The following is a 26,693-nucleotide window of genomic DNA, read 5'->3' as shown; positions in this document are numbered from 1 at the left end:
TCATGAAGTTCAACCAGGCCAAGAGCAAGGTCCTGGACCTGGGTCATGGCAATCCCAGGCACAAATCCAGGCTGGATGGAGAATGGATGGAGACCAGCCCTGAGGAGAAGGACTTGGGAGTGCTGGTGGACGAGAAGCTTAACATCAGCAGGCAATGTGCCCTTGCGGCCCAGAAGGCCAACCGCATCCTGGGCTGCATCAAGAGGAGCGTGGCCAGCAGGTCGAGGGAGGTGATTCTCCCCCTCTACTCTGCCCTGGTGAGACCCCACCTGGAGTACTGTGTCCAGTTCTGGAGCCCCCAACACAAGAAGGACATGGACCAGTTGGAGAAGGTCCGGAGGAGGGCCACGAAGTTGATAAAAGGGCTGGAGCACCTCTCCTATGAGGACAGGCTGAGAGAGTTGGGGCTGTTCAGCCTGGAGAAGAGAAGGCTCTGAGGAGACCTTATCGTGGTCTTCCAATACCTCAGGGGGGCTTATAAGAAAGACAGGGAGAAACTCTTCAGCAGGGCCTGTTGTGACAGGATGAGGGGTAATGGTTTTAAAATAGAGGGAGGTAGATTCAGACTAGATATTAGGAAAAAAATTTTTTACACTGAGAGTGGTGGACCAGGTTGCCCAGAGAGGTGGTGGATGCCCCATCCCTGGAAACATTCCAGGCCAGGCTGGTTGAGGCTCTGAGCAACCTGATGTGGTTGGAGATGTCCCTGCTCCTTGCAGGGGGGTTGGACTAGATGACCTTTGAAGGTCTCTTCCAACCCTAACCATTCTATGATTCTATTCTATGAAATTGTTTACATCTGCTCTGTAAACTGCTTTGAAAAAAATCTCTTGGTTCACTCATTTACATAGTGTTTAATGATTATAAATGACATCTATGAAACATGTGCAAATGGCCTGTTTACATACACGATGTAAACTATGTAAATTTATTTTTTTCTTAGTTTAATGGTACTAGTCTCTGAACATAAATCTGATCTAGAGGCATCACTCAGTACCCTCTCAGATCTTTTTACCAACTCAGCAATCATTACTTTGGTTTATTTCCACCAACATTTTCTGAAGATGTTTCATTCTGGACTTGGTATAAGTTCACGTATAAATAGCCTTCTTAATTCAAAATACAATTATCTACTAGCAGACCACATCATGCTTTGACATAAAATACCACCTGCTTGAGCTATCTCACATACGAGTATTCATAGAGGTTAACTTTATGTTTCAAAAAACAATATATCTTTCAAAATTTTTTGGCTTATTTCAAATAACCTTAACAATATATTAAAAAAACTCATCCAAACTTGTAGGTATGTGTCTGTGAGTGGGTATGAATGACAATTTTCCATTTACGGGCTGTGGCTTCCATTATATCCTGATTTAAAACAACTTATGCTAAACATTTTTTTTCCTGCAACTTATTTAGTATTGCGAGGGCTACTAACTTCTGTTATTTTACATAAACTATGCTATCTTTATCCACATTCCTCTTGGATCATAGCCTGAGCAATGTTGTCATTTCAGTTACTGGAAGCTGACTGCAAAAATTGATCAGAAAAAGCTGATTTGGAAGACTTTGGTGCCTAGATTTTGAGAAGCAGTTAAAGATTTTACATATAAACAAACCTCATTTGTTTGCTTTTTGTTTTGTTTTTTTTTTAAATTGCCAAATTATTTTCAAGTACTCATTGGAAGACATATACTATTAAGGTTTTTCAAGTCAGCCACCTGAAAAGACTAGCAGCTTCTGAAATACGTAATCTTAATTAAATCACTGTTTATTTCGCATGTGATACTGAGCCATTCTGGCTTTCAAATCCCTCCTGAAATATGGTAAGCATCTCTTTATTTTGTTCCAGAAGACAGAAAACTCTTTGTGGGCATGCTCAATAAGCAGCAGTCAGAAGATGATGTGTGCAGGCTATTTGAGGCATTTGGCAACATCGAGGAGTGCACAATCCTTCGGGGACCCGATGGCAACAGCAAAGGTAAGGTGATGGCTTCTGTCAAGCTAGATCAGGTCTCAGTGTATGTATAATTTTCCGGTGTGATAAAGTCACTATGTAGCCATCAGGACTGCATCTCTTACATTAGGAGAAGTCACATTTGCCAATGGAGGCCATTACTTTGTTGGTTGCTGTCTGCTTGTGCATGAGAGGAAAAAGCAGATTGCACCTAAAAACACATGTCCCCAACGACCTACGTCTTGCCACGTGCAAACTGATGCCTATTACTGTTTGCTCGCAGCACAGAGCCTCCCATCAGAACACAGGGCCTTTACATTCCCTTAAAATGTGCTCTCCCCACCCCTCTGAACAGGCCAATTCTTCCTTTAAACAAAGTCCAAGTTGACACTTTACATCTTGACTCACCGGCTCCACAATCATAGAATCATAGAATAGTTAGGGTTGGAAGGGACCTTCAAAGGTCATCTAGTCCAACCCCCCTGCAAGGAGCAGGGACATCCCCAACCAGATCAGGTTACTCAGAGCCTCATCAAACCTGGCCTTGAATGTTTCCAGGGATGGGGCATCCACCACCTCTCTGGGCATCCTGTTCCAGTGTTCTACAACTCGCATTGTGAAAAATTTCTTCCTAATATCTAATCTGAATCTACCTCCCTCTATTTTAAAACCATTACCCCTCATCCTGTCACAACAGGCCCTGCTGAAGAGTTTCTCCCTGTCTTTCTTATAAGCCCCCTTGAGGTACTGGAAGACCACGATAAGGTCTCCCCAGAGCCTTCTCTTCTCCAGGCTGGACAGCCCCAACTCTCTCAGCCTGTCCTCAGAAGAGAGGTGCTCCAGCCCTTTTCTCATCTTCGTGGCCTCCTCTGGACCCTCTCCAAATGTTCCATGTCCTTCTTATGTTGGGGGCTCCAGAACTGGACACAGTACTCCAGGTGGGGTCTCACCAGGGAAGAGTAGAGGGGCAGAATCCTCTCCCTTGACCTGCTGCCCACGCTTCTCTTGATGCAGCCCAGGATGCGGTTGGCCTTCTGGGCCGCAAGGGCGCATTGCCAGCTCATGTTGAGCTTCTCGTCCACCAACACTCCCAAGTCCCTCTCCTCAGGGCTGCTCTCCATCCATTCTCCGCCCAGCCTGGATTTGTGCCTGGGATTGCTCTGACCCAGGTGCAGGACCTTGCACTTGGCCTGGTTGAACTTCCTGAGGTTGGCACGGGCCCATCTCTCCAGCCTGTCCAGGTCCCTCCTAATGGCATCCCTCCCCTCCAGCACGTCAACGGCACCACACAGCTTGGTGTCATCGGCGAACTTGCTGAGGGTGCACTCTATCCCACTGTCCATGTCGCCGACAAAGATGTTGAACAGGGCCGGGCCCAACACGGACCCCTGAGGGACGCCACTCGTCACCGGTCTCCACCTGGACATTGAGCCATTGACCACCACTCTCTGAGCGCGGCCATCCAGCCAACTCCTTATCCACCGAGTGGTCCGTTCATCAAACCCATGTCTCTCTAGTTTAGAAAGAAGGATGTCGTGTGGGACAGTGCCAAAAGCTTTGCACAGGGCCAGGTAGATGATGTCCGTTGCTCGTCCCTTGTCCACCGATGCTGTCACCCCGTCATAGAAGGCCAGCAAATTGGTCAGGCACGATCTGCCCTTGGTGAAACCATGTTGGCTGTCACCAACCACCTCCTTGCTCTCCATGTGCCTTAGCATGGTTTCCAGGAGAATCTGCTCCATGACCTTGCCAGGCACAGAGGTGAGGCTGACCGGCCTGGAGTTGCCCGGGTCTTCCTTGTTCCCCTTTTAAAAAAATTGGGGTTATGTTCCCTCTCTTCCAGTCATCGGGAACCTCACCAGACTGCCATCTCTCAGCAGTCATCTCTGCTTATTTCTCGCACACCAGCCCCAGGTCTTCTCCTTCTTCACTTGGTCTTCGCACAGGTACACACCGGCCAGTGATCACAATTGCAAGAGTACACGTGCTGGTTTAAACATTCCACTCAGTAGAAATTTACTGTTTGAATCATGCAAATGCTTCATTGTAAAACTAGGTGCTTTGCTTCCTGCCACTTTTTGGCATCACTTGTTACCTGAATAGCACAAAGAATCCGCTGCTAAAGCCCAGGTGTAAGAATGAGATTTCTCACTTGAATAGGAGGGTCATTTATTTCTCCATCAGTCTTTAGACAAAGTAAGTTCAATTTGAATAGGAAGCCCTCTTCTCTTTACAGTGTAATGTGTCCATTCAATATTGTTCTGCATATAATATATCATAAACTGTGCTGGAATATGCAGCACCAGAGAAGAGACCAGTCCTGCTGATGCAGTTCGTATCTCACTGGAAATTTGATATGTGACAACATTAACCAGCATATTTTTGCAACAGGACAGCAAAAAATCCTATTCATAGTGATGATACACTGCAGAAGGATATTACTATTCCATAAAATCACTGGTGACCAAATGTTCTGGTTTTGTTTAGTGAGGGGGGGCCTAAGGTGGTAGCTTCTGCAGGAAACTGCTAGAAGTTGTTTCCCCTTTGTTCAGTGGACTCGGCCAGGCCTAGGGCAGACCCGCTGCTGGCCAAGGCCAAGCCGATTGGTAGCAGAACGTTCCATGATAACGCCTCTGCGATAACGTATTTAAGAAGGGGAAAACAGGAGAGGGAAAAAAAAAAAAGAGAAGAGAAGATGTGAAGAAGCTGAGCGGGGACAGAGAAGGGGAGGTGCGAGCCTTGTGGGCATTGCAGGCCTCACCCTCTGGCCTCTCGCCGGGCGGCTGATTGGGCCCAACTCGGCCCAGCCTGGCTGCAAGAAGTGGAGAGGAGATGATGTGTGAAGAGATCCTGAGAGGTTTCTGCCTGCCTGTTGTGAAGAACTTTTCTCGTGAGAGGAACAGCTGCAGATGCCAAGGTCAGTTCAGAAGGACGGGGAGGAGTAATGCGGCTCCTGGCCAAGATTCCCCTGCAGCCTGTGGTGATGACCATGGTGGAGCAGGCTGTCCCCCTGCAGCCCATGGAGGTCCACAGAGGAGCAGAGATCCACCTGCAGCCTGTGGAGGACCCCACGCCGGAGCAGGTGGAGGCCTGAAGGAGGCTGTGGCCAGTGGAGGGCCCGTGGGAGGGCAGCCATTCTGGAGAGACTGCACCCCGTGGAAGAGATGACCCACGCCGGAGCAGTTTCATGAAGGACTGTGGTGTGTGAGTGGGACCCCATGCTGGAGCAGGGGAGGAATGTGAGGAGTTCTTCCCCCGACCATGAAGCAGCGGCGTAAAACAACGCGTGATGAACTGACCACAACCTCCATTCCCTCTTCCCACCCTGTGTCTCTCCGGGGGGGGAAGGTGGTAGAGATAATGTTAAGCCCGGGAAGAGGGAGGGGTGGGGGGAGGTTATCTTGTTCTCTGTCTCATTCTCCTGCTTTGGTTTTAGAAATAAATGAATAGTTTTCCCCAATTCGAGTCTGTTTTGCCCGTGACAGTAACTTTAAGGATTTCTCCCTGTCCTTATCTCAAACCTTGAGCCTTTTTTCTTTTCTCATCTCCCCCTGTTCTCTCGGAGGGTGGGGGAAGTGAGAGAGAGACTGCGTAGTCTGGTCCCGATCGGGGCTGAACTACGACAGGGGCTGCCCCATTGGAAGGCAGTAGAAGATGTTGGCCTGGAAGAGCTCCAACCGTCATAACAGTAAGCAGTTAAGCACTACATTCACTGAACAAATCAGTAAAGTGGAGAAAAGCACAGAAAACTGTCTGTCTGCCTCCACCTGGAATTGTACCGAACAAAATCTAATGACAAAGGAGTTAAATAGAGTAATAATAAAAGCAATAATGTCTGAGATATGTAAGAAACATTCCAAAGGAGATCCAAGCCACAGACTTGTATCCATACTTGCTCTATCTATTAACAGAGTTAATATTACCAGCTGGTGCTATTTACTGAAAATGTGAAGCTCCTAATTTACACAGACACACACAGTTACATACATGCACACAGAGCAGTCAATCCAACAGAAAAATTAAGGCTAGTGCCCTTATCTTAAGAGACAATCAGGCGAGCCACAACTCCCACAAAGTTATTCCCAGTCTGTAATGTTTTACACCTGCTGGAAACCAATATGTGACACACATTTTTTTGAACTACTTATTTTGGGTAAAACCCATAAGGCTTAAATTCTATCTAAACTGAGATTTAAGCAGATTGTCCAAGTGCCAGAGAGCAATCGAATCCCATAGACTTCAATCCTACCCAACCCACTACATGAAGCCCTACCAGGCGCCCCTGTGGTGAGCCTCTAAGTCCTCCAGGTATCACGATGCAAGCAATGCTCTCAGAAGGTGGGTCCCAGCTTCCCAATTTAATGCCACCAAAGTCCAGTCACAGCCAGAAAGTTGCCTGAAGCCACGGATGATGTCCTGAGCCATGAGGTATGCCCTTCAGGGAGCTGCAGAAATCCCCTCTGCTTGAATCTCAGGTGTAGGCACAGCGGCTGGAGCACGTAACCAGCTGCCAGAAGAGCTGGGACTGAGGCATTTCTCTGCTTGAAGGGGAGTGCAGAGCCTATCTCTCCTGGGAGAGGTGGGACAGGAAGGAGTGCTCCTGCATCCCTCTGGGTGAAGCTCACCTCAGCAGGAGTCTTCAGGTGAAGAAGCTGAAGTGAATACAGTTCAGCAAGCCAGCACAACCCACAGGGTCTGCATTGCTGCTCTCTGGACAGCCTCTTTTTTTTTTTTTTTTCTTCTCCATTCAGCAGTTGTCTACTTCAGCAACTCAGAAAGTAAAGATTTCCCAAGGCACCAGAAGTTCCACAAGAGGAGTCTTAACACTCTCTGCAATTATAACCTTAGGCCCTGACTCTGCAGTCTCCTCCAAGTTGAAAAGACAGTAAGAGCAGCCCTTCCAGCTCTATAATCTGGAAGAGAGGAAAGAAAAAAAAAACCATAAGCACATGTATCTCCCTACTCAGCACAGGTTATATATCTCTCTGTGTGTCACAATCCCTTCAAATTCCATATCTGCTCCTGTCAAAGTGTTCTGGTTTTGTTTAGTGAGGGGGGGGCCTAAGGTGGTAGCTTCTGTAGGAAACTGCTAGAAGTCGCTCCCCTTTGATCAGTGGACTCGGCCAGGCCTTGAATCGCTTTGCTGCTCTGCAGACTGAAGAAGTAAGACCCAGCACCTCGGGGGAGGCACAGGAGCCGTGCGAGGGAGCCCGACCGGCTCGTGTAATAACTAGCGCTACCGAGAAAAAGAGACGAGTGGTAGTAGTGGGTGACTCCCTCCTGACAGGTACGGAGGCACCCATCTGCCGCCCCGATGCGGTCTCTCGGGGGGGTATGCTGTCTCCCGGGGGCTCGTATCAGGGATGTCGCCGAGAGGCTACCTAGCCTCATAGGGCCCACAGACTATTATCCGCTACTGGTGTTTCATGTGGGGGCCAGCGACACAGCCGGCAGCAGCCTGAGAAACATCAAAAGGGATTTCAGGGCTTTGGGCTCAACAGTCAAAGGCTCTGGGGTGCAGGTGATATTCTCGTCAATCCTCCCAGTGGAAGGGCAGGGACCTGAAAGGGCCAGACGTATCTGGCAGGTCAGCTCGTGGCTCAGGGAGTGGTGCTACAGCCAGGGCTGTGGGTATCCAGACCACGGGGTGTGCTTTGAGACGCCCGGGCTGCTAGGGGTGGACGGCGTGCACCTAACCGAGAGGGGGAAGAGTGTGTTTGGCCAAAGACTTGCCAGGCTCGTCCGGAGGGCTTTAAACTAGTGCTGCTGAGGGAGGGGGAGCACATTCTAGCCCACCGCTGTCAGCATGGCGCCAGTGCCAGCACCGAGGGTCCAGAAGCTGAGGAAGGATCACAGGTAAGTGCAAGGGAACCTAAACTGTGGTCCAATAGTACCCCTGTCGCTCCAGCCAGCAAGTTGGGCCAAGTGACATGGGAGGTGGCCCTGGAGGGAAGAGGGGCCCAGGAAAGTTGGTCTATATTCAAGGAGCACCTCCTCCAAGCTCAGCAGAGGTGCATCCCGATGAAGAACAAGTCGGGCAAAAAGGCCAGAAGGCTGGCGTGGATGAGCAAGGAGCTCCTGGACCAACTGAAAGTAAAAAAGGAGGCCTATAGAGGGTGGAAACGGAGACAGGTAGCCTGGGAGGACTACAAAGAGGCTGTGCGAGTGGCCAGGGATCAGGTGAGGAAGGCCAAAGCCCTGGCAGAACTGAATCTGGCCAGGGATATAAAATGCAACAAGAAGAGCTTCTATAGGTACGTAGGGGACAAAAGAAAGTCCAGGGAAAATGTAGGCCCCCTCCAGAAGGGGACTGGTGTCCTGGTTACCCAGGACATGGAGAAGGCTGAGGTACTCAATGACTTTTTTGCCTCAGTCTTCACCAACAAGAGTTCTTGTCCCACCACCCAAGCTGTAGAAGGTGCAAGCAGGGACTGCGAGGATGAAGAACTGCCCATTGTACTGGAAGAGCAGGTTCGGGATCATCTGAGGAATTTAAAGGTGCACAAGTCCATGGGACCTGATGAGATCCATCCGCGGGTCCTGAGGGAACTGGCGGATGAAGTTGCCAAGCCACTGGCCATCATATTTGAGAAGTCATGGCGGTCTGGTGAGGTCTCCGATGACTGGAAAAGGGGGAACATAACCCCAGTTTTTAAAAAGGGGAACAAGGAAGACCCGGGTAACTACAGGCTGGTCAGCCTCACCTCTGTGCCTGGCAAGGTCATGGAGCAGATTCTCCTGGAAGCCATGCTAAGGCACATGGAGAGCAAGGAGGTGGTTGGTGACAGCCAACATGGCTTCACCAAGGGCAGATGGTGCCTGACCAATTTGGTGGCCTTCTGTGACGGGGTGACAGCATCGGTGGACAAGGGACGAGCAACTGACATCATCTACCTGGACTTGTGCAAAGCTTTTGACACTGTCCCGCACGACATCCTTCTCTCTAAACTAGAGAGACATGGGTTTGATGGACGGACCACTCGGTGGATAAGGAGTTGGCTGGATGGCCGCACTCAGAGAGTGGTGGTCAATGGCTCAATGTCCAGGTGGAGACCGGTGACGAGTGGCATCCCTCAGGGGTCCATGTTGGGCCCGGCCCTGTTCAACATCTTTGTCGGCGACATGGACAGTGGGATAGAGTGCACCCTCAGCAAGTTCGCCGATGACACCAAGCTGTGTGGTGCCGTTGACGTGCTGGAGGGGAGGGATGCCATTAGGAGGGACCTGGACAGGCTGGAGAGATGGGCCCGTGCCAACCTCAGGAAGTTCAACTAGGCCGAGTGCAAGGTCCTGCACCTGGGTCATGGCAATCCCAGGCACAAATACAGGCTGGGCGGGGAATGGATGGAGAGCAGCCCTGAGGAGAAGGACTTGGGAGTGCTGGTGGACGAGAAGCTCAACATGAGCCAGCAATGCGCCCTTGCGGCCCAGAAGGCCAACCGCATCCTGGGCTGCATCAAGAGAAGCGTGGCCAGCAGGTCGAGGGAGGTGATTCTGCCCCTCTACTCTGCCCTGGTGAGACCCCACCTGGAGTACTGTGTCCACTTCTGGAGCCTCCAACACAAGAAAGACATGGACCAGTTGGAGAAGGTCCAGAGGAGGGCCACAAAGATGATAAAAGGGCTGGAGCACCTCTCCTCTGAGGACAGGCTGAGAGAGTTGGGGCTGTTCAGCCTGGAGAAGAGAAGGCTCCGGGGAGACCTTATAGCGGCCTTCCAGTACCTCAAGGGGGCCTACAGGAAAGATGGGGAGAAATTATTCAGTAGGGCCTGTTGCGATAGGACAAGGGGTAATGGCTTTAAAATAGAGGGAGGTAGATTTAGACTGGATATTAGGAAGAAATTTTTTACAATGAGGGTGATAGAACACTGGCCCAGGTTGCCCAGAAAGGTGGTAGAGGCCCCATCCCTTGAAACGTTCAAGGCCAGGCTGGATGAGGCTCTGAGCAACCTGACCTAGTCAGGGATGTCCCTGCTCCTTGCAGGGGGGTTGGACTAGATGACCTTTGAAGGTCCCTTCCAACCCTAACCATTCTATGATTCTATGATTCTATGGCGGACCCACTGCTGGCCAAGGCCGAGCCAACTGGTAGCAGAATGTCCCGTGATAACGCCTCTGCGATAACATATTTAAGAAGGGGAAAACAGGAAAAGCGGAGGAGGATGTGAAGCAGCTGAGCGGAGGGCAGAGAGGGGGAGGCGCGAGCCTTGTGGGCCTTGCAGGCCTCACCCTCTGGCCTCCTGCTGGGTAGCCAACTGGGTCCAACTCGGCCCGGCCTGGCTGCAAGAAGTGGAGAGGAGATGAGCTGGATGATGTGAAGGGATTCTGAGAGGCGTCTGCTAGCCTGTTGTGAAGAACTTTTCTTGTGAGAGGAACGGCTGCAGACGCCAAGGTCAGTGAAGAAGGAGGGGGAGGAGTAATGCGGCTCCTGGCCAGAATTCCCCTGCAGCATATGGTGATGACCATGGTGGAGCAGGTTGTCCCCCTACAGCCCATGGAGGTCCACAGAGGAGCAGAGATCCACCTGCAGCCCATGGAGGACCCCACACCGGGGCAGGTGGAGGCCTGAAGGAGGCTGTGGCCAGTGGAGGGCCTGTGCTGGGGCAGCTGTTCTGGAGGGACTGCACCCGTGGAAGAGATGACCCACGCCGGAGCAGTTTCACGAAGGTCTGTGGCCCGTGGGAGGGACCCCACAATGGAGCAGGGGAGGAATGTGAGGAGTTCTTCCCCCTGACCATGAAGCAGCGGCGTAAAACAACGCGTGATGAACTGACCACAGCTCCCATTCCCTCTTCCCCCCTGTGCTGTTCGGGGGGGAAGGTGGTAGAGATAACGTTAAGCCTGGGAAGAGGGAGGGGTGGGGGGAGGTTATCTTGTTCTCTGTCTCATTCTCCTGCTAATTTTAGAAATAAATGAGTGTTTTTCCCCAAGTGGAGTCTGTTTTCCCCATAACAGTAACTTTAAGGATCTCTCCCCGTCCTTATCTCAAACCTCGAGCTGTTTTCCTTATATCATCTCCCCCTGTTCTCTCGGAGGGTGGGGGGAGTGAGAGAGAGACTGCGTAGTCTGGTCCTGATCGGGGCTGAACTACGACACAAAGGGACACCATTGTTTTGAGGAGAGCGGTATGACTCACGTCCTCAGCTCATGAGGTCCAGGAGTCAGTTCTGGTGAAAATGGGAAGGAAGAAAATTATGTGCACATTTGATACTCTGTACAGAAGCCATCCCATTGAACACACAAACAGAAGGGCCAAAATGTTGGGATCTCTGCTATTGCCTCACTACCCTACACTAGTGTCCTGGTTTTGGCAGGGATGGAGTTAATTTTTCTCTCTGTAGCTGTGTGTGAAGAATCTTGATAAACACCCTGATGATACAAGTTGTTGTGAATGAGACCAAGGACACTGTCTGGCTTTCCAAGTCTCGCTAATGTGCAGATGCAGGAAGCTGGGAGAAAGACAGACAGAATAATTGACCCAAACTGGCCAAAGAGAGTATTCCATGCCATCAACGTCATGCTCAGTATAGAAGTGGGGGTTGGGCCAGGGTGGGTATCTGCCTTCCTGGCATCCATCTTTCCTGCTCGTTTTGCTGGCATCATTCCCTCTCCCTTGCTGGCTCCCTTTTGCTCCTTCGCTTGCCGCTCGGTTTTGTTTCCGGGATCGCTGCTCGGGACGGGCTGTATCGGTCATTGGGACATCGGGTGGTGAGAAAACACATATTGTTCACTTTGTATATTTTAATATCCTTATATTCTGTTATTATTGTAGTCTTCCCTTGTTATTTTAGTAAATTGTCTTCATCTCAACCCACGAGTTCTCCTTCCTTCCCAATTCTCTTCCCCATCCCCCTGGGGAGGGTGAGGGTGAGTGAGAAATTGTGTGGTGATTCGGGCTAAACCGTCACAAGTAGTGAAAGCTGAATTTTCATTTATCCTGCTACCTCAAAACCTACTGGAAGCAGCAGGAGGGATTCCATTAGCATCTTGGGCATTAAAGAAGATAAATGCTTGTGGGTCCCTTAGTTCCCACCTTTACCCACCTCCACTGATCCATCAAGTTCCTCAGCACAGGAGTGAATTTCATCTTAAGAGACTGAAGCCTTTAACATGACAGCAACACTGCAGCCAAAAATTCTGCTCTAAAAGCAATGGGTGACTGGAGCTGGAAAGCTTTTGTATATTTGCTAATCAGCATCTTCTTTTTAGAGGCAGAAAGTACAAAAGAATCTCTGTAAATAATTAAACACCCTAATTCTGGATTATCTCTGATTAATGAAGATAAAGGCACAGTATCTCAGGAGCCCAGGCTGTGGTTATGTCATAATTGATCCCTATTGTTTCCAGCTGAAGTTTATCTATCTCATTTTCTCATGATTGTCTCCTCTCAGCTCCTTATAAATTAGATCCAACTATTAGTAATAATCATTGTGCTTTTCCTGAAATACAGTTTGAGCATGGTGTTGAGGGAGTAATGTAAAGTGAAGAGCTCCTAACTGTAAGCTAAGTTCATATGTGTGTATTATTTTTAGAAGAGGCTGTCACTGCTTTCTTCAGTCTCACTTCTGTCAGTCTGCAGTGATGCTTTGGAGGACTTTTGGGGCTCATTCTTCTAGTTTGCAAGTGGGGTGTTCTAATGCTGCTGTATAGATCCATAAGGGGGTGTGGACCTTCTAAATATTCTGCAAAGGGAATAAAGAAGAGTCATCCCATTGTCAGGACTGGCATCTCCTGCGCAGTGATCTGCACTCCTTCAGGGAAACAGCTAGGGCTTTGCAAATTTATTAAAAGCTCAAAAGTCTTTGGTAGTAATAGAAGGGAATGGAAGACAAAACTTCTCAGATTTCCCCCAATCTGTTCCAAAAACCGCCTTAGCATATGGAAATTACTCTTCCTCTCTCTGAGTCAGTTTGCTTGTAGCTAAGAGTGTTAGCAATATTTTCCCCAACTCCAGTGGTGCATGTGACCCTTTGAAGTGCTGATAATTTCTGCTCTCTAGCACATATTCATAAATGCACCTTTCTGCCCTAAAACGTTATGTAAGAGTTCAGTATGAGATTTCTCATGTGGCAATGCAGGCTGGAAAAGCACTGCCTACACTTCTCTAATGTCCAGAGGAGAACACCTGTACAGGTACTGGCTCTGCCCCTATGAAAGACAAAGACTCAAATTTTGGTGGTGGCAAGATGGCAATCATTACATGTGGATCTCTCTCATTCCAGTTTCTTCATCAGAAGCTATCTTATGCTTTCTCAGGCTAAGGCTGCTTGGAGCTAAGACAAGCTCTGAGCAGTCTCTCATGGAGCTCTACCAGACAGTGATATGATAAGGTACCTTGTGGGCTTGGAATAACCTGAATGACTTCTGTACAGTTGGCCTGTGGTTGCTTATAACAAGCACGTGCATCTTTCTTAAAACTTTTACAGACTTTCTTACTGTTTCTCATAACATCAAAGCAGGGAGCATTCAGCATTAAGTTTAATACAAATAAAAAGAAATTATTTTTCACCCAATTGTTGTAGTTCAGCCCAAATTGGGACCAGACTACGCAGCCTCTCTCTCACTCCCCTCACCCTCCAGTGGGACAGAAGGGAGAATTGGTAAACAAACAAAAAAAAACCAGCAGAAACATGTGGGTTGAGATGAAACAAGGAGGAAAAATAAATTTAAGAGCAATAACAGAAGAAAACAAAACAGTGATGGAATACAAATACAGTACAAAGGCTCACAACAAAGCTCCACACCCAGTTTCTTCCCAGGTAGCAGGAGGCTCCCCTCAGCACCCTCCTCACTGATACACTGAGCATGGTGTCCCATGGCATGGCACAGCCCTTGGGCTAATTTGGGTAAATTAACCCCAGCTGTTGGCTAATTAGTTAACTATCCCAGCCATAGAGGCCACCAGCTCCAGTTCTCCTCCCAGCTCAGGTGAATGCTAACTCTGTCCTAGCCAGAACCAGGACACCAATAAATTGTAAAATTGTGCAACATTCTGCCATGGGATGCTGTGGAGGTCAAAAAGTAAGTGGATTCAAAATGTACTTGCTAAGTTTGGGTCCATCAGTGCCCATTACAAGCAGTGTTGGAACTCTGGATGCAGCTTTGCTTTAAGAGGTCCTCAGGCTACTGATGACTGGACTTTGGGAAGGAATAACCAGGAGCACATTTGCTTGTTATACTTTCCCCACAAGCATCTTTATTGGCCAATTTTGAGGACATGATACTCATCTAGATGGACTTTCATAGTACCTATGCAACCTTTCTTATGTTCTTTTTCCTCTTCCAGGGTGTGCATTTGTGAAATACTCTTCACATGCAGAGGCCCAAGCAGCCATCAATGCCTTGCATGGCAGCCAGACAATGCCGGTGAGTAGCTCTGTAACACAGGCAAGTCAGGATCAGTCCAGCCTTTGCTGCTCTGTTTCCTGGTTGAGGAGGGGGGATGATTTATCTGTGCCCTGCAACTCATCTTCCAGGAAGGATGGATAACAGCTCAGGCATGCAGGGCCTTGGGTGTGCTTAACTCATCAGTGGAAAGGCCAAGGTGACACTGTCATTTCACACAGGTACAAAACCCCAAGGGGTGCTGTGTTCTGTCACCAGCAGTTTTGATGACTTGAAAAAAAGACATATTGTTCACAGATGTCAAAAACATTGAGTCAAACTCACCATGACTGTAACCTTTCAAGTTTCAGATGGGTGAATAAAGCAGAAACTTGTGTCTAAGGGCTTCTTTGTTTTGCCTACCCAAAGAGTCCCTGCTTCTAGGTGAACGATAAAGAACTTTTTGCCAGCATTCAGCAGAGAGCAGCATTTTCATGTGATCACACTAGAAGCTAGAGACAAATCACACAAAAGATGGGCATCTCTCTGCTACTACGAAAGTGCCTACCTAGGCATAAATGTGGTTCCCTACATTCAGCTTTTGAAAGATAGTCAGACCAACTGCTGAATCTTCCAGGAAACATTTGAGGGATTGTTCCACTTGGACAAATATCTAGTAATATGAGGTTTTTGAGCCTGATAGTTCAGTTAAGTAGAAATAGAAATGTGTTTTCTGTGCAAATTGTATTTGTACACCATCACACAGACCCAGAGGAATGTAAGGCATTCCACTGTCAGCAAGGAAAGACAATCTATCTGGTCCAACATGTTTTGGTTTATTATAATAGTATATTATTTTTATTACTAATTATTCACAGCGTAAATCATGAAAGGCAAAGAAGCATGCTGACAACTTGGAAAGGATATAGGAAAGCTCAATAAAAATATTTACGAGTGTAAAATCTCCCTTCTCTCACCATTAGGACTGTCCTCATTTGTCCAGCTGCGATACCAACTCAAAGTTGTTCCTGTGGTCCAGCCAATTTAAACATCTCTTGCCTTGTCCTCATGTACTACCAATGGGGCATCCATCATCATTCTTGTCAGGTCTCGAGCCGTTCGTTCCTGCAGCAGACTCCTGTTTCTCCATAGCTGTCAGGATTGTTGCTCTACTATGACTTTCTATTCACACAACATATGTTGCCTAATAGTTTCAAAAGGCAACTTTCTTTTATGAAAGTTTTTTCCTTTTTTAAATTTACTTTTTATTAACCTTTCCTTGGACAGGTGCCTGACCGTCATCTATCACTTCTCTATGCAAGGCACTTGTTTCTCCTAAGGGCTCACCAAACAGGTCTACAACTTTCCAATTTTCACACAATCAGTTGCTTTGAGAAATAACTTTCCCAAGATCCCTTACTTCTGAGCAGGCCAAAAGTTTCTTCTGTATCTACCTGCCGAGAGACCTTTTTTTTTTGTCTTCTAAAATCACATTTCCTATGAACCCATCAGCTTTGGGATAGTGTTTTACTTGACCTCCATGACCTCATTTATGAGAGATCATAATTCTCATATACTTTTACATATATTTATAATGTATTTATAACAATTATATGCCCTGCACCTTCAGCTTTGGTTACTCTATTCTCTCCAGTCTCTTTGCCCCATTCATATGGGGACATAAACAGGTCTCTTCTCTTGATTCTCTCCCCTTCTTCATCCCTAGCAGCCTTATCTACCAACACAAATTCAGGTACTATTTCTGTAGTGACAGCTTGCAGATCTAACTTCTCTACTGCAGGACTGACTCCTGTCTAAAGTAAAATCTTGGCCTCTCTTTCCAGCATCTCCTAGTGGATGTCTAGCTGTCAGATTAAGCTCATAATGTATAGAGCACAGCTCTTGAACTTTTCCTCCCAAACGCTATCTCCTCTCTCCTCCACCTCCATTCTCAATCACTGTGGACAACATTATCATCCTACCTGTCAGTCATGTTCCTATCTAGGCATCATCTTCAACTTCGTTTTCTCCTTCTCTCCATGTCTTCACATCCAGGCAACATTCAAATGTTGAAGAGTCATTCTGCACAACACATCTTACACATCCAAGGTATGGCTTTGTGCACCCATCCACGCAGAATAAACTCTCCTCCACACTTTATCCCACATACCTAAATCATCGTAGCCTTTATCCTACCCAGAAAGTGCACAGGGTTAAAAACTATACTACTGTTTATCCTGGTCCTGGCTAGGACAGAGTTAGCATTCACCTGAGCTGGGAGGAGAACTGGAGCTGGTGGCCCCTATGGCTGGGGCACCCAGCTGGGATAGTTAACTAATTAGCCAACAGCTGGGGTTAATTTACCCAAATTAGCCCAAGGGCTGTGCCATGCCATGGGACACCATGCTCAGTGTATCAGTGAGGAGGGTGCTGAGGGGAGCCTCCTGCTACCTGGGAAGAAACTGGGTGTGGAGCTTTGTTGTGAGTCTTCGTACTGTATTTGTATTTGTCATAGTTCAGCCCTGATCAGGACCAGACTACGCAGTCTGTCTCTCGCTCCTCCCACCCTCCAAGAGAATAGGAGGAGATGATATAAGAAAAAACAGCTCTAGGTTTGAGATAAGGACGGGGAGAAATCCTTAAAGTTACTGTCACGGGCAAAACAGACTCGACTTGGGGAAAACTATTCATTTATTTCTAAAATTAGCAGGAGAATGAGACAGGGAACAAGATAACCTCCCCCCACCCCTCCCTCTTCCCGGGCTTAACATTATCTCTACTACCTTCCCCTCCCGAGCGGCACGGGGGGGGGAAAAGGGAATGGGGGTCGCGGTCAGTTCATCACATGTTGTTTTACGCCACTGTATCATCGTTAGGGGAAGAACTCCTCGCATTCCTCCTCTGCTCTGGCGTGGGGTCCTCCACGGGCTGCAGGTGGATCTCTGCCCCTCCGTGGACCTCCATGGGCTGCAGGGGGACAACCCGCTCCACCATGGTCTTCACCACGAGTTGCAGAGGAATCTTGGCCAGGAGCCATATTACTCCTCCCCCTCCTTCTTCACTGACCTTGGCGTCTGCAGCCGTTCCTCACAACAGGCTGGCAGACGTCTCTCAGGATCCTTTTTACATCTTATTCACTTCTCATCTCCTCTCCACTTCTTGCAGCCGGGCCGGGCCGAGTTGGGCCCAGTCGGCTGCCCGGCGGGAGGCCAGAGGGTGAGGCCTGCAAGGCCCATGAGGCTCGCGCCTCCCCCTCTCTGCCCCCCGCTCCGCTGCTTCACATCTTCTCCTCCTCTTTTTCCTGTTTTCCCCTACTTAAATACGTTATCGCAGAGGCGTTATCACGGGACATTCTGCTACCAATTGGCTCGGCCTTGGCCAGCAGCGGGTCCGCCCTAGGCCCGGCCGAGTCCACTGAACAAAGGGGAGCGACTTCTAGCAGTTTCCTACAGAAGCAACCACCTTAGGCCCCCCCTCACTAACAAAACCAGAACAGTATTGCATCACTGTTTTGTTTTCTTCTGTCATTACTGTTAAATTTACTTTTTGTTCAATCTCAACCCATGTGGTGTTTGTTTTTTTTTTCCTGGTTTTCTTTTGTTTACCAATTCTCCCCCTGTTCTCTCGGAGGGTGGGGGGGGAGTGAGAGAGAGACTGCGTAGTCTGGTCCCGATTGGGGCTGAACTATGACACTGTTGCACCTTTTTCACCATCTCACTCACCATGGCATCTCAGAATTTCTTCTGTTATGAATTAATTCCTGGGAGGGGTAAAACAGGCCTGTTATCTACATTTTCTGCATAGAGGTGAGAAGAAGTGAAGAGTGTCATTCATTTGACTTAGCTTTAACAGTCTAAATGTTTGTAATCTATTCTAAACATCTTCTACGATTGCTACAGAAAGGAGAGAGACATTTCTAGATATTTGTGCATTCTTCCCTTTATCTGTGCTAGGACAGGATAAATCACCTTCTGGGCATGCATGTCCCTTTAATTAATTATAAAGGAGATCTCCATAATAGCATTAGACTGAATACCTGAGGTAGGACTCATCTCATCTAACTTGAGACATCCAGAATATAAGGAACTATGTCTGAGGATGTCATCTACGTGCTTGTCGTCTAAGTTTCTATTATAATCAATAGAAAGAAATAGATACCTCTGGAGGAATATTATTTTCCAAAAATAGATTTTGAAACCTGTCAAACCAAAACCCAAACAGAAGTGTGCTTTTTAGCTAATTTTAGGTGTCCGATTCCGATGGCCTGCTAGATTCAAAATAGTGGTTCATCACCTGAAGTGCAACTTAGAATGAAAAAAGGACCCATACTGCTTAAAAAGAAAAGCTAAAAACACTTGCTTCCTGCAGATGTCTCAGAGTCTACAATTGCCTTTGCTCTCCAGTTATATACTCTTGCCACCCTGAAGTCTTTCTGCTGTGCTTATCACTGCCACAGTAATCTTGTGGAATTTTTAACCTATTTAGTTTACCAAGTGAGAATGACTTAAATGTGAGATTATAAAAAATTGCCCCGAGAAACAAGTGATATTTTCAGCACATTGTGTGCAGTGGCCCTCTTTCAAACTCATGGAAAATGGGGCACTGGTTCTCATCTTCCTGGCTTTGGATGCTCAGGCACCCCATTAAAGAAACCAACCCTGATGCTGACGTGGAAGTCACGGACACTGCACACGACCAATACGATCAAGCAAATGCCGATTTATTGTTGATACATCCCGGTTAATATAGCCCTTCTAGTTCCCTATCATGCGCAAGCTCTCTACTAATTGGTTAACTATATCATGCACGCGCTCCTAGCTAAAATATGATTCGTTAAGTCTCTTTGTTCACGCAGACGGTTCTCTCCACCTGCACCCTGCTTCACGTTCAGCCCCCAGTCACATATGCCAGCTGTTTTGCTTCTTCTGAAGGTTGCTTCATTTACTTTCTCACAGGCAGCTTCATTACTTTCTCACAGGCGGCCTCATTATTTTCTCACAGGTGGCTTCAGTACTTTCGCACAAGCAGCCTAATCGATGTCCTTGAAGCCTGCTACTCAAAAACATAACAATTCCATTCGGTCTGGATTGTTCACTAAGTGCCTGTCGTAGTTCAGCCCCGATCGGGACCAGACTACGCAGTCTCTCTCTCGCTCCCCCCACCCTCCGAGAGAATAGGGGGAGATGATATAAGAAAAACGGCTCAAGGTTTGAGATAAGGACGGGGAGAAATCCTTAAAGTTACCGTCACGGGCAAAACAGACTCGACTTGGGGAAAACTATTCATTTATTTCTAAAATTAGCAGGAGAATGAGACAGGGAACAAGATAACCTCCCCCCACCCCTCCCTCTTCCCGGGCTTAACATTATCTCTACTACCTTCCCCTCCCGAGCGGCACGGGGGGGGGGGGGAAAGGGAATGGGGGTCGCGGTCAGTTCATCACGCGTTGTTTTATGCCGCTGTATCATCGTCGGGGGAAGAACTCCTCGCATTCCTCCTCTGCTCCAGCGTGGGGTCCCTCCCACGGGCCACAGTCCTTCGTGAAACTGCTCCGGCGTGGGTCATCTCTTCCACGGGGTGCAGTCCCTCTAGAACAGCTGTCCCAGCGGGCCCTCCACGGGCCACAGCCTCCTTCAGGCCTCCACCTGCTCCGGCGTGGGGTCCTCCACGGGCTGCAGGTGGATCTCTGCCCCTCCGTGGACCTCCATGGGCTGCAGGGGGACAACCTGCTCCACCATGGTCATCACCACAGGCTGCAGGGGAATCTTGGCCAGGAGCCATATTACTCCTCCCCCTCCTTCTTCACTGACCTTGGCGTCTGCAGCCGTTCCTCACAACAGGCTGGCAGACGCCTCTCAGGATCCTTTTTACATCTTATTCACTTCTCATCTCCTCTCCACTTCTTGCAGCCAGGCTGGGCCGAGTTGGGCCCAGTCGGCTGCCCAGCGGGAGGCCAGAGGGTGAGGCCTGCAAGGCCCATGAGGCTCGCGCCTCCCCCTCTCTGCCCCCCGCTCCGCTGCTTCACATCTTCTCCTCCTTTTTTTCCTGTTTTCCCCTACTTAAATACGTTATCGCAGAGGCGTTATCACGGGACATTCTGCTACCAGTTGGCTTGGCCTTGGCCAGCAGCAGGTCCGCCCTAGGCCCGGCCGAGTCCACTGAACAAAGGGGAGCGACTTCTAGCAGTTTCCTACAGAAGCTACCACCTTAGGCCCCCCCCTCACTAACAGAACCAGAACAGTGCCCCTGGCTCTCCAGGTATCCAACAAATCCCTTTTTTTGTTTTTGAACAATCCAGACCCCAGTCATCATATGTTTCATAGCTTTCATAAAGCATTTTAAAATACATTCCAAAATCATCAGTGTCAACAGCAATCCCATCAATAATACCAGCCCATGTATTATCAGATCTTTTAGCCAGCCTGTGACCCCCAAGGATTTCAACCAGTCTGTTAACCTGCTTTCCACTTGTATTGCATGCATGTTCTGGCGTAACTCTGCCAACTGGTAGCGTATCGACTTAGAGTGATCAGAAACATTCATGCAACACATACCTTCAAAATCTTCACATCCATGTCCATGCGCTAATAACAAAAAATCAATGGCTGCCCGATTCTGCAAAATAGCATGACGCATACTATCCATGTCTTCTAATAATCCTGATAACATGCTAGAGGTTAAATTCATTTGCTTTTGTGCCCAACAAGCTAATTTATTTAAGCTAGCTAAAGCTTTTGCAGATGCCGCCCAAGGAACTAATAAAGATAATGCTATCTGCTCAGCTGTACCCAATAGGGTTAAATTGCCGTCACAGTTGGGAGCTAATACTTTTAGTGATCTCCTTGCTTGAGTACAATTCCACAATACTTTCATAGATGGAGCAAACATTATCAGTTTTCCAAAATAGCATGGTCCTCCTATAGCCCCTTTTGGCACTCCCGACCAGGCCCGATCCCCACAAATTAAGAAGTATCCCGGGGGTATGGCCTTGGCCGTGTCATTCACCCAAAGAGGCATCTTTGACCCTTTGGTTTCTGCTCCCACTGCTCCGTTACAATAATCTCCTGAGCTGCTCTGATAAGTATACACAGCTTTTCCCTGGGCGTCAGTCGTTTTACTGGTCACATCGGTCCATTGGTTCCTGTTCCATACTGTATTCACCCCCTTTCCTGTAAAAAGGGGACCTCCCAGCATAAAACAAGACCCTGAACCATTTAAGGATCCCATTAGTTCTAACTCTTGTGGATCCCAAGGCAAACTACGATTTAAATGCCCAATCACCAATGCTGCAGCTATTCCAATTTGATTGCTATTCCCAGAACAACACACTGGTTTTTGTCCAGGGCGGAGGCTGGCGCACTCCATCTTTGCGTGGCATGTTTGATTCACCACCGTCTCATTCAAGACAGTGTGGTTATTGACCCATCCTTTCCAGTCATCCAGATTCCAATAGGGAGTACCAATCAGACACGTACGGAAAGGGTCAGCAGGAGTAGCCATTGACACACAAAAAGATGATTGATTTGTAATGTTGGCAAATGTCAGCCACACATTTGGTCTGGGGTCAATACAATGTAAATCCACAGTCTCACCGACACACCCAGTTACCAGCATCAGGAGGACGATGATGATGCATCCTGCTGTTCCAGGTCTTCCTTCCATGGTTTCACCCATCGACTTGGAACCCATCGCGGACCTTTGTCCGTCAAAACGCAAACATAACCTTGACCGGTCATTTTCACTTCTGCCAGACCTCTCCATTCCCCAGTTTTTAAATCCCGATACTGCACCTTCACCAAATCACTTTTCTGCAGTCCAGATTGCAATGACATATGGTGAATTACAATTGGAGGAGATTCGCAGTCTCCTGTTAATCTCAAATAATTTAGCACATAAAGCGCTTTTGCAAGCCTTTCAGAGGGTGCCAGTTCTCCCCCTTTTTGTTTTTGCAAAAGCGATTTTAAGGTGGCATGCGCGCGCTCTACAATGGCTTGCCCTGTAGGGGAGTGAGGAATACCAGTTACTCTGCGAATACCCCACAGTTGGCAAAAACGTACAAACGTTTGCGAAACATATGCAGGGCCATTGTCAGTTTTGATTTCTTGAGGAGCTCCTAGTGCGGCAATGGCAGCATGCATATGCTTCAGAACATGCTTGGCTGTTTCCCCTATTTGAGCAGTGGCCCATATCGCATGCGAGTATGTGCATGTCAGCATTGACACTTACTTCTGACGTCCGAATTCTGCAATATGAGTAACATCCATTTGCCATAATTGCAAGGCACCTAAACCTCAAGGGTTGACCCCAAGGCCTAGACCAACTCCCGATTTTTGACAAGCAGGGCAGGACTGCACTATTCCTCGAGCATCTGAGAATTTTAAATCAAATTGTTTCGCTAGCACTTTAGCAGATTGATGTAAGAAATTATGAGATAAGCAAGCCTGCTCAAACAGGTTGACTGTTTGATTTTTCCATGCAGCAGCAACTAGCTTGTCTACTATGTTGTTTCCTATAGACAAGCCTTGTTTGAACTGATGACTGCGAATGTGTGTTACAAAATAAGGTTCTCTGCGTTGATTTAGCAAAAACAACAGCTGCATCAATAACATATACAAAGTGTTATTTTTTACTGTTTTTATCATGGCACGTTCTATACGCTGTGTCGTGCCCACCACATATAATGAATCTGAAACAACATTTAGAGGCTCATCATGCCACTGTTGAAAGGCCCACACCACTGCTTTCAGTTCGAGCATCTGCAGTGAGTCAGTGATGTAACCTGTAAGAATTTGATGATTCCATTGGTTGTTACTGTACCAAGCGATGGCAGCTCGTTTAGATTTCCTCCCAGCATCTGTAAATACTGTGAGTCCTTCTACTGGTACTTCCGACCTGCGAGGAGCTTCCTCAAAGTCTTGGTTTTGCAACAGTGACAAAAGTTTGGCTGATGGATAATGATTAGTTACAGTACCTGGATAGTCGGCTAGGGCGACTTGAAGCGTCTCTGAAGTTGCCAACAGCCAGTCCAAATAATTTTGAGCTATTGGTACAAACAGCCTTGTAGGTTCTTGAGCTGACAGTTCCAAAATCCTTCTTCTGCCTTTTATAATCATGTTAGCTAACAGCTCGACCCTTGTACAAACTGTGTTTTTGGGTTGGTAAGATAGAAATACCCATTCCAAAATTCTAATGTGCTGTTCGTCTGCTTGCACTATGAGCCCTATTAAATGTTGTCGCTTGGGTGACGAATTAACAATCAAAAACTGTAAAGGTCAATCATTAATTTTTCTTTGTGTAGTAGCTGTTAGAATTTTTTCTACAATCTGGTCTAACACCTGTTTCTTTTCTACTGATAAGCTTCACCATTCATTGGCTTTGGTCGTAGTTCCCAGCAGCGGCACTAAAGGAGCTAAATCGTCATTAGTGATTCCAGTGATGGATCTTACCCACTGTATGTCTCCCATCAATTTCTGAACATCTGAGAGGTTCTTAATGTCTGTATGAATTTGTATTTTTTGCAGTCGCACAGTGCTTCCAGTAATTACCCAGCCTAAATATTGCCATGGGCCTTGACGCTGTACTTTTTCAGGGGCTGTTTTTAGTCCTTTTGGCTCTAAAGTTTTTATTAGCTCTTGTAATATTTTTTCTGCATTCATTTTTTCGCCTGCAATTAAGTTGTCATCCATATAATGATAGATTAACAAAGACTGATGCTCTTGCCGAAATGGCTGCAGAGCCCACGCGACAAAATTCTGACACATTGTGGGGGAATTTTTCATGCCTTGGGGTAGCACCACCCATTGATACCTTTTAGCAGGTTCCTGCTTGTTAACTGCTGGTATTGTAAGTGCGAATTTTTCTGCGTCTTCTGGATGTAAAGGAATGGTGAAAAAACAATCTTTTAAATCAATAATAAGTAAATCCCAATTTTCAGGGATCATTACAGGGGAAGGTAATCCCGACTGTAAAGTTCTCATATCCTGCATGGCAGCGTTTACTGCACGTAAATCATGCAGCAGTTGCCATCTACCTGATTTTTTGGGAACAGTAAAAACGGGAGTGTTCCAAGGGCTTATAGAGGGCACAATATGACCTGCTTCCAATTGCTCATGTACTAGGCTCTGTAATATTTGCAGCCTATCCTGCTTTAGCGGCCACTGGTCTACCCACACTGGGGTTGCCGTAGTCCAGGTGAGTTTTGAAATAGGCTGCTTGACCATGGCCGCCCCTAAAAAGGTTGGGTTACAAGCTAGGCTCTCATTTGGGACAGCACGTCTCAACCTAAAAGAGCTATAGGCATGTGCATTACATATGGCCTTGTGGTAACTATTGTACCGTCTTCAAAATTAAATGACACTGTTGATTTACTGATCATCGTGCGCTGTGCACCTCCCACCCCTACCACGGTGGTAACTGCCGGTACCAATGGCCAGTTACAGGGCCACTTTGTTGCAGGAATAATGGTAACATCTGCACCCGTGTCAATTAGCATCGACAGCGCCAAGGATTGTCCATTTGGATGTTTAATTGTGACCTTTTCTTCTGGCTTTCCCCTGGTGATATCGATTGCCAATAAGATGTTTGGCGCGCCAGTGGACCCAAAGCCTCCCCGGCCGCGGACGACCGAGTGTGCCCTAGGAACACATGCGCGAAACGGTACCTATTGTGCTATCTTTGATTGTGCTGGTATGGTAAGGGGTGGTGTTAGCGTATACACCATAATCTTTATTGTCCCGCAATAAGCTGCATCAATAATTCCAGGCACTATAAATATGCCTTTTCGAGACACTGATGAACGGCCTATAAGTAATGCACTTAACCCATGCCCTAACGGTCCTTGCTGATCAGAATCAATTAGTTGAACCTCTGAAGTTGTTAATGTCACATCTACTGCTGTTGCCAGGTCCACTCCGGCACTGCCGATTGTGGTGGCTGTGCAGCGGTCCAAGCACCCTGTACTTGTGTCGTTGCGCGTGGGTGGAACGCAGTCCGTGCCCTGTTTCCCAATCACCAACACTCCTTAGTGAAATGACCCAATTTGCCACAATTAAAACACCTTTTGTCCTTTCTCTTTGCCTGCTTTTTTGGTACCAATGGTTTAACCGCTGCACCTACAGCAGCAGCCATGACTGTAGCCTTTTCTTGTTCTAACATTCGCTCGGCAGCTTCCAGCAGTTGCCCTGTACTAGATCCTTTTGGCAGCACACTAAGGGCTCTCTTAGTTTTTTCATTAGCATTATTAAAGGCAAGCATATCTAAGAACTTTGCTTTCATGTCACCATCCAGATCAGGGTGAGCCAGAATTGCAGTGTGCAACCGATCAATAAATTTCCCGTGTGGTTCTGTGGGACCTTGCCTTGCTGCCGTAAAGGTAGGTCCGGATTTTTCATCGTACACCCTAGCAAGCGCTCTATAAACCAAATCTTGGCCCAGTTGTAACACTTCGGTAGCAAATTGCGCTTGCCAATCAGATCGTGTGTAGGGTCCCGCTCCCATCAGCATTTGAGTTTGCACCCCGAATAATGGATCACCCTGTTGTCGAGGCGATGCAGCTGCCCTATCACAAGCAGCCTGCCAGTGCTGAAAGAACTGCAGCTGCTGTGACAGTAGCAAAAGCATCTGGACAATCATTCTAATATCATAAGAAGTTAGCAACTGTGACAAAAAATATGCTGCAACACAGATTGAGCATATGATGATTTTAGCCCATACTGAGTAACTGCACTTTTAGCTTCCTTCAATATTTTCCAGTCTAATGCTTCCCACACACTTTTCCCAGTATTATTGGTCACAACTGGAAATGCCATGGGAAAAGGCTGTCCTTCTATCACGGCATCTCAAATCGCCCCTTTCCACCGCGCTGTCGGATTTGGATCCCCGGCCCCTCCCGCCGGCGTCCCTTGCAAAGGTGCAAAAAGACTGATCTCACCCGATGCTCCATTTGGAACGAATAGTTTGGACGCTGGCAGGTCTCGATGTGGCACAGGCAAAGGAGTTGACAAGTTTCCCAGCGACGCTTCTAGGTGAACCTCTAGGGCTTCCAGCCTTTTTAGTGTCTCTTGCAGCTGTGCGTCCTTCAAGCCGGATGAATGTTCATCCCCCTCTTCCTCACGCCATGGTGGCAGGGAAGAAGGTGGTAACGGGGGATAAACCGGAGCTGTTGGCGCCGGCGAAAAGGCTCGTGACTCTGAGCCTGCACTGGCGCAGTGTGGCGGGGTGCCTGGCGGTGGTACATCTGATGGTGGTGAAAAGCTTTCGGCAGTTTTTCCCTCTGGTGCCCACATACCTATAGTTATAGGGGCTGTGGCTGCATTTCCTGGAGTCCTTGCTGGGGCTCGAACCCCCCCACCCTCAGCACGAGCCGGGGCGGCGGCAGGGCTCGTTGGACCCGGGAACAGCATGCTGGTAG

General features: G+C 47.8%; 1 protein-coding gene across 1 annotated transcript in view; it reads left to right on the top strand.

The window, feature by feature from the left end:
• Nucleotides 1-26,693, top strand: part of LOC104482491 (CUGBP Elav-like family member 4) — an 829,267-nt gene that overhangs the window by 697,013 nt on the left and 105,561 nt on the right. Inside the window, 2 exon segments of the mRNA XM_086769726.1 lie at nucleotides 1,856-1,984; nucleotides 14,247-14,326. Of these exon segments, the coding sequence (XP_086625852.1) occupies nucleotides 1,856-1,984; nucleotides 14,247-14,326 (209 nt within the window).

The sequence above is a fragment of the Chlamydotis macqueenii genome, chromosome W (genome assembly GCF_036417535.1).
Source record: "Chlamydotis macqueenii isolate bChlMac1 chromosome W, bChlMac1.mat, whole genome shotgun sequence".
NCBI lineage: Eukaryota > Metazoa > Chordata > Aves > Otidiformes > Otididae > Chlamydotis > Chlamydotis macqueenii.
Note: the sequence above shows the minus strand (reverse complement) of the source record. Positions and strands in the feature narration are given on the sequence as shown.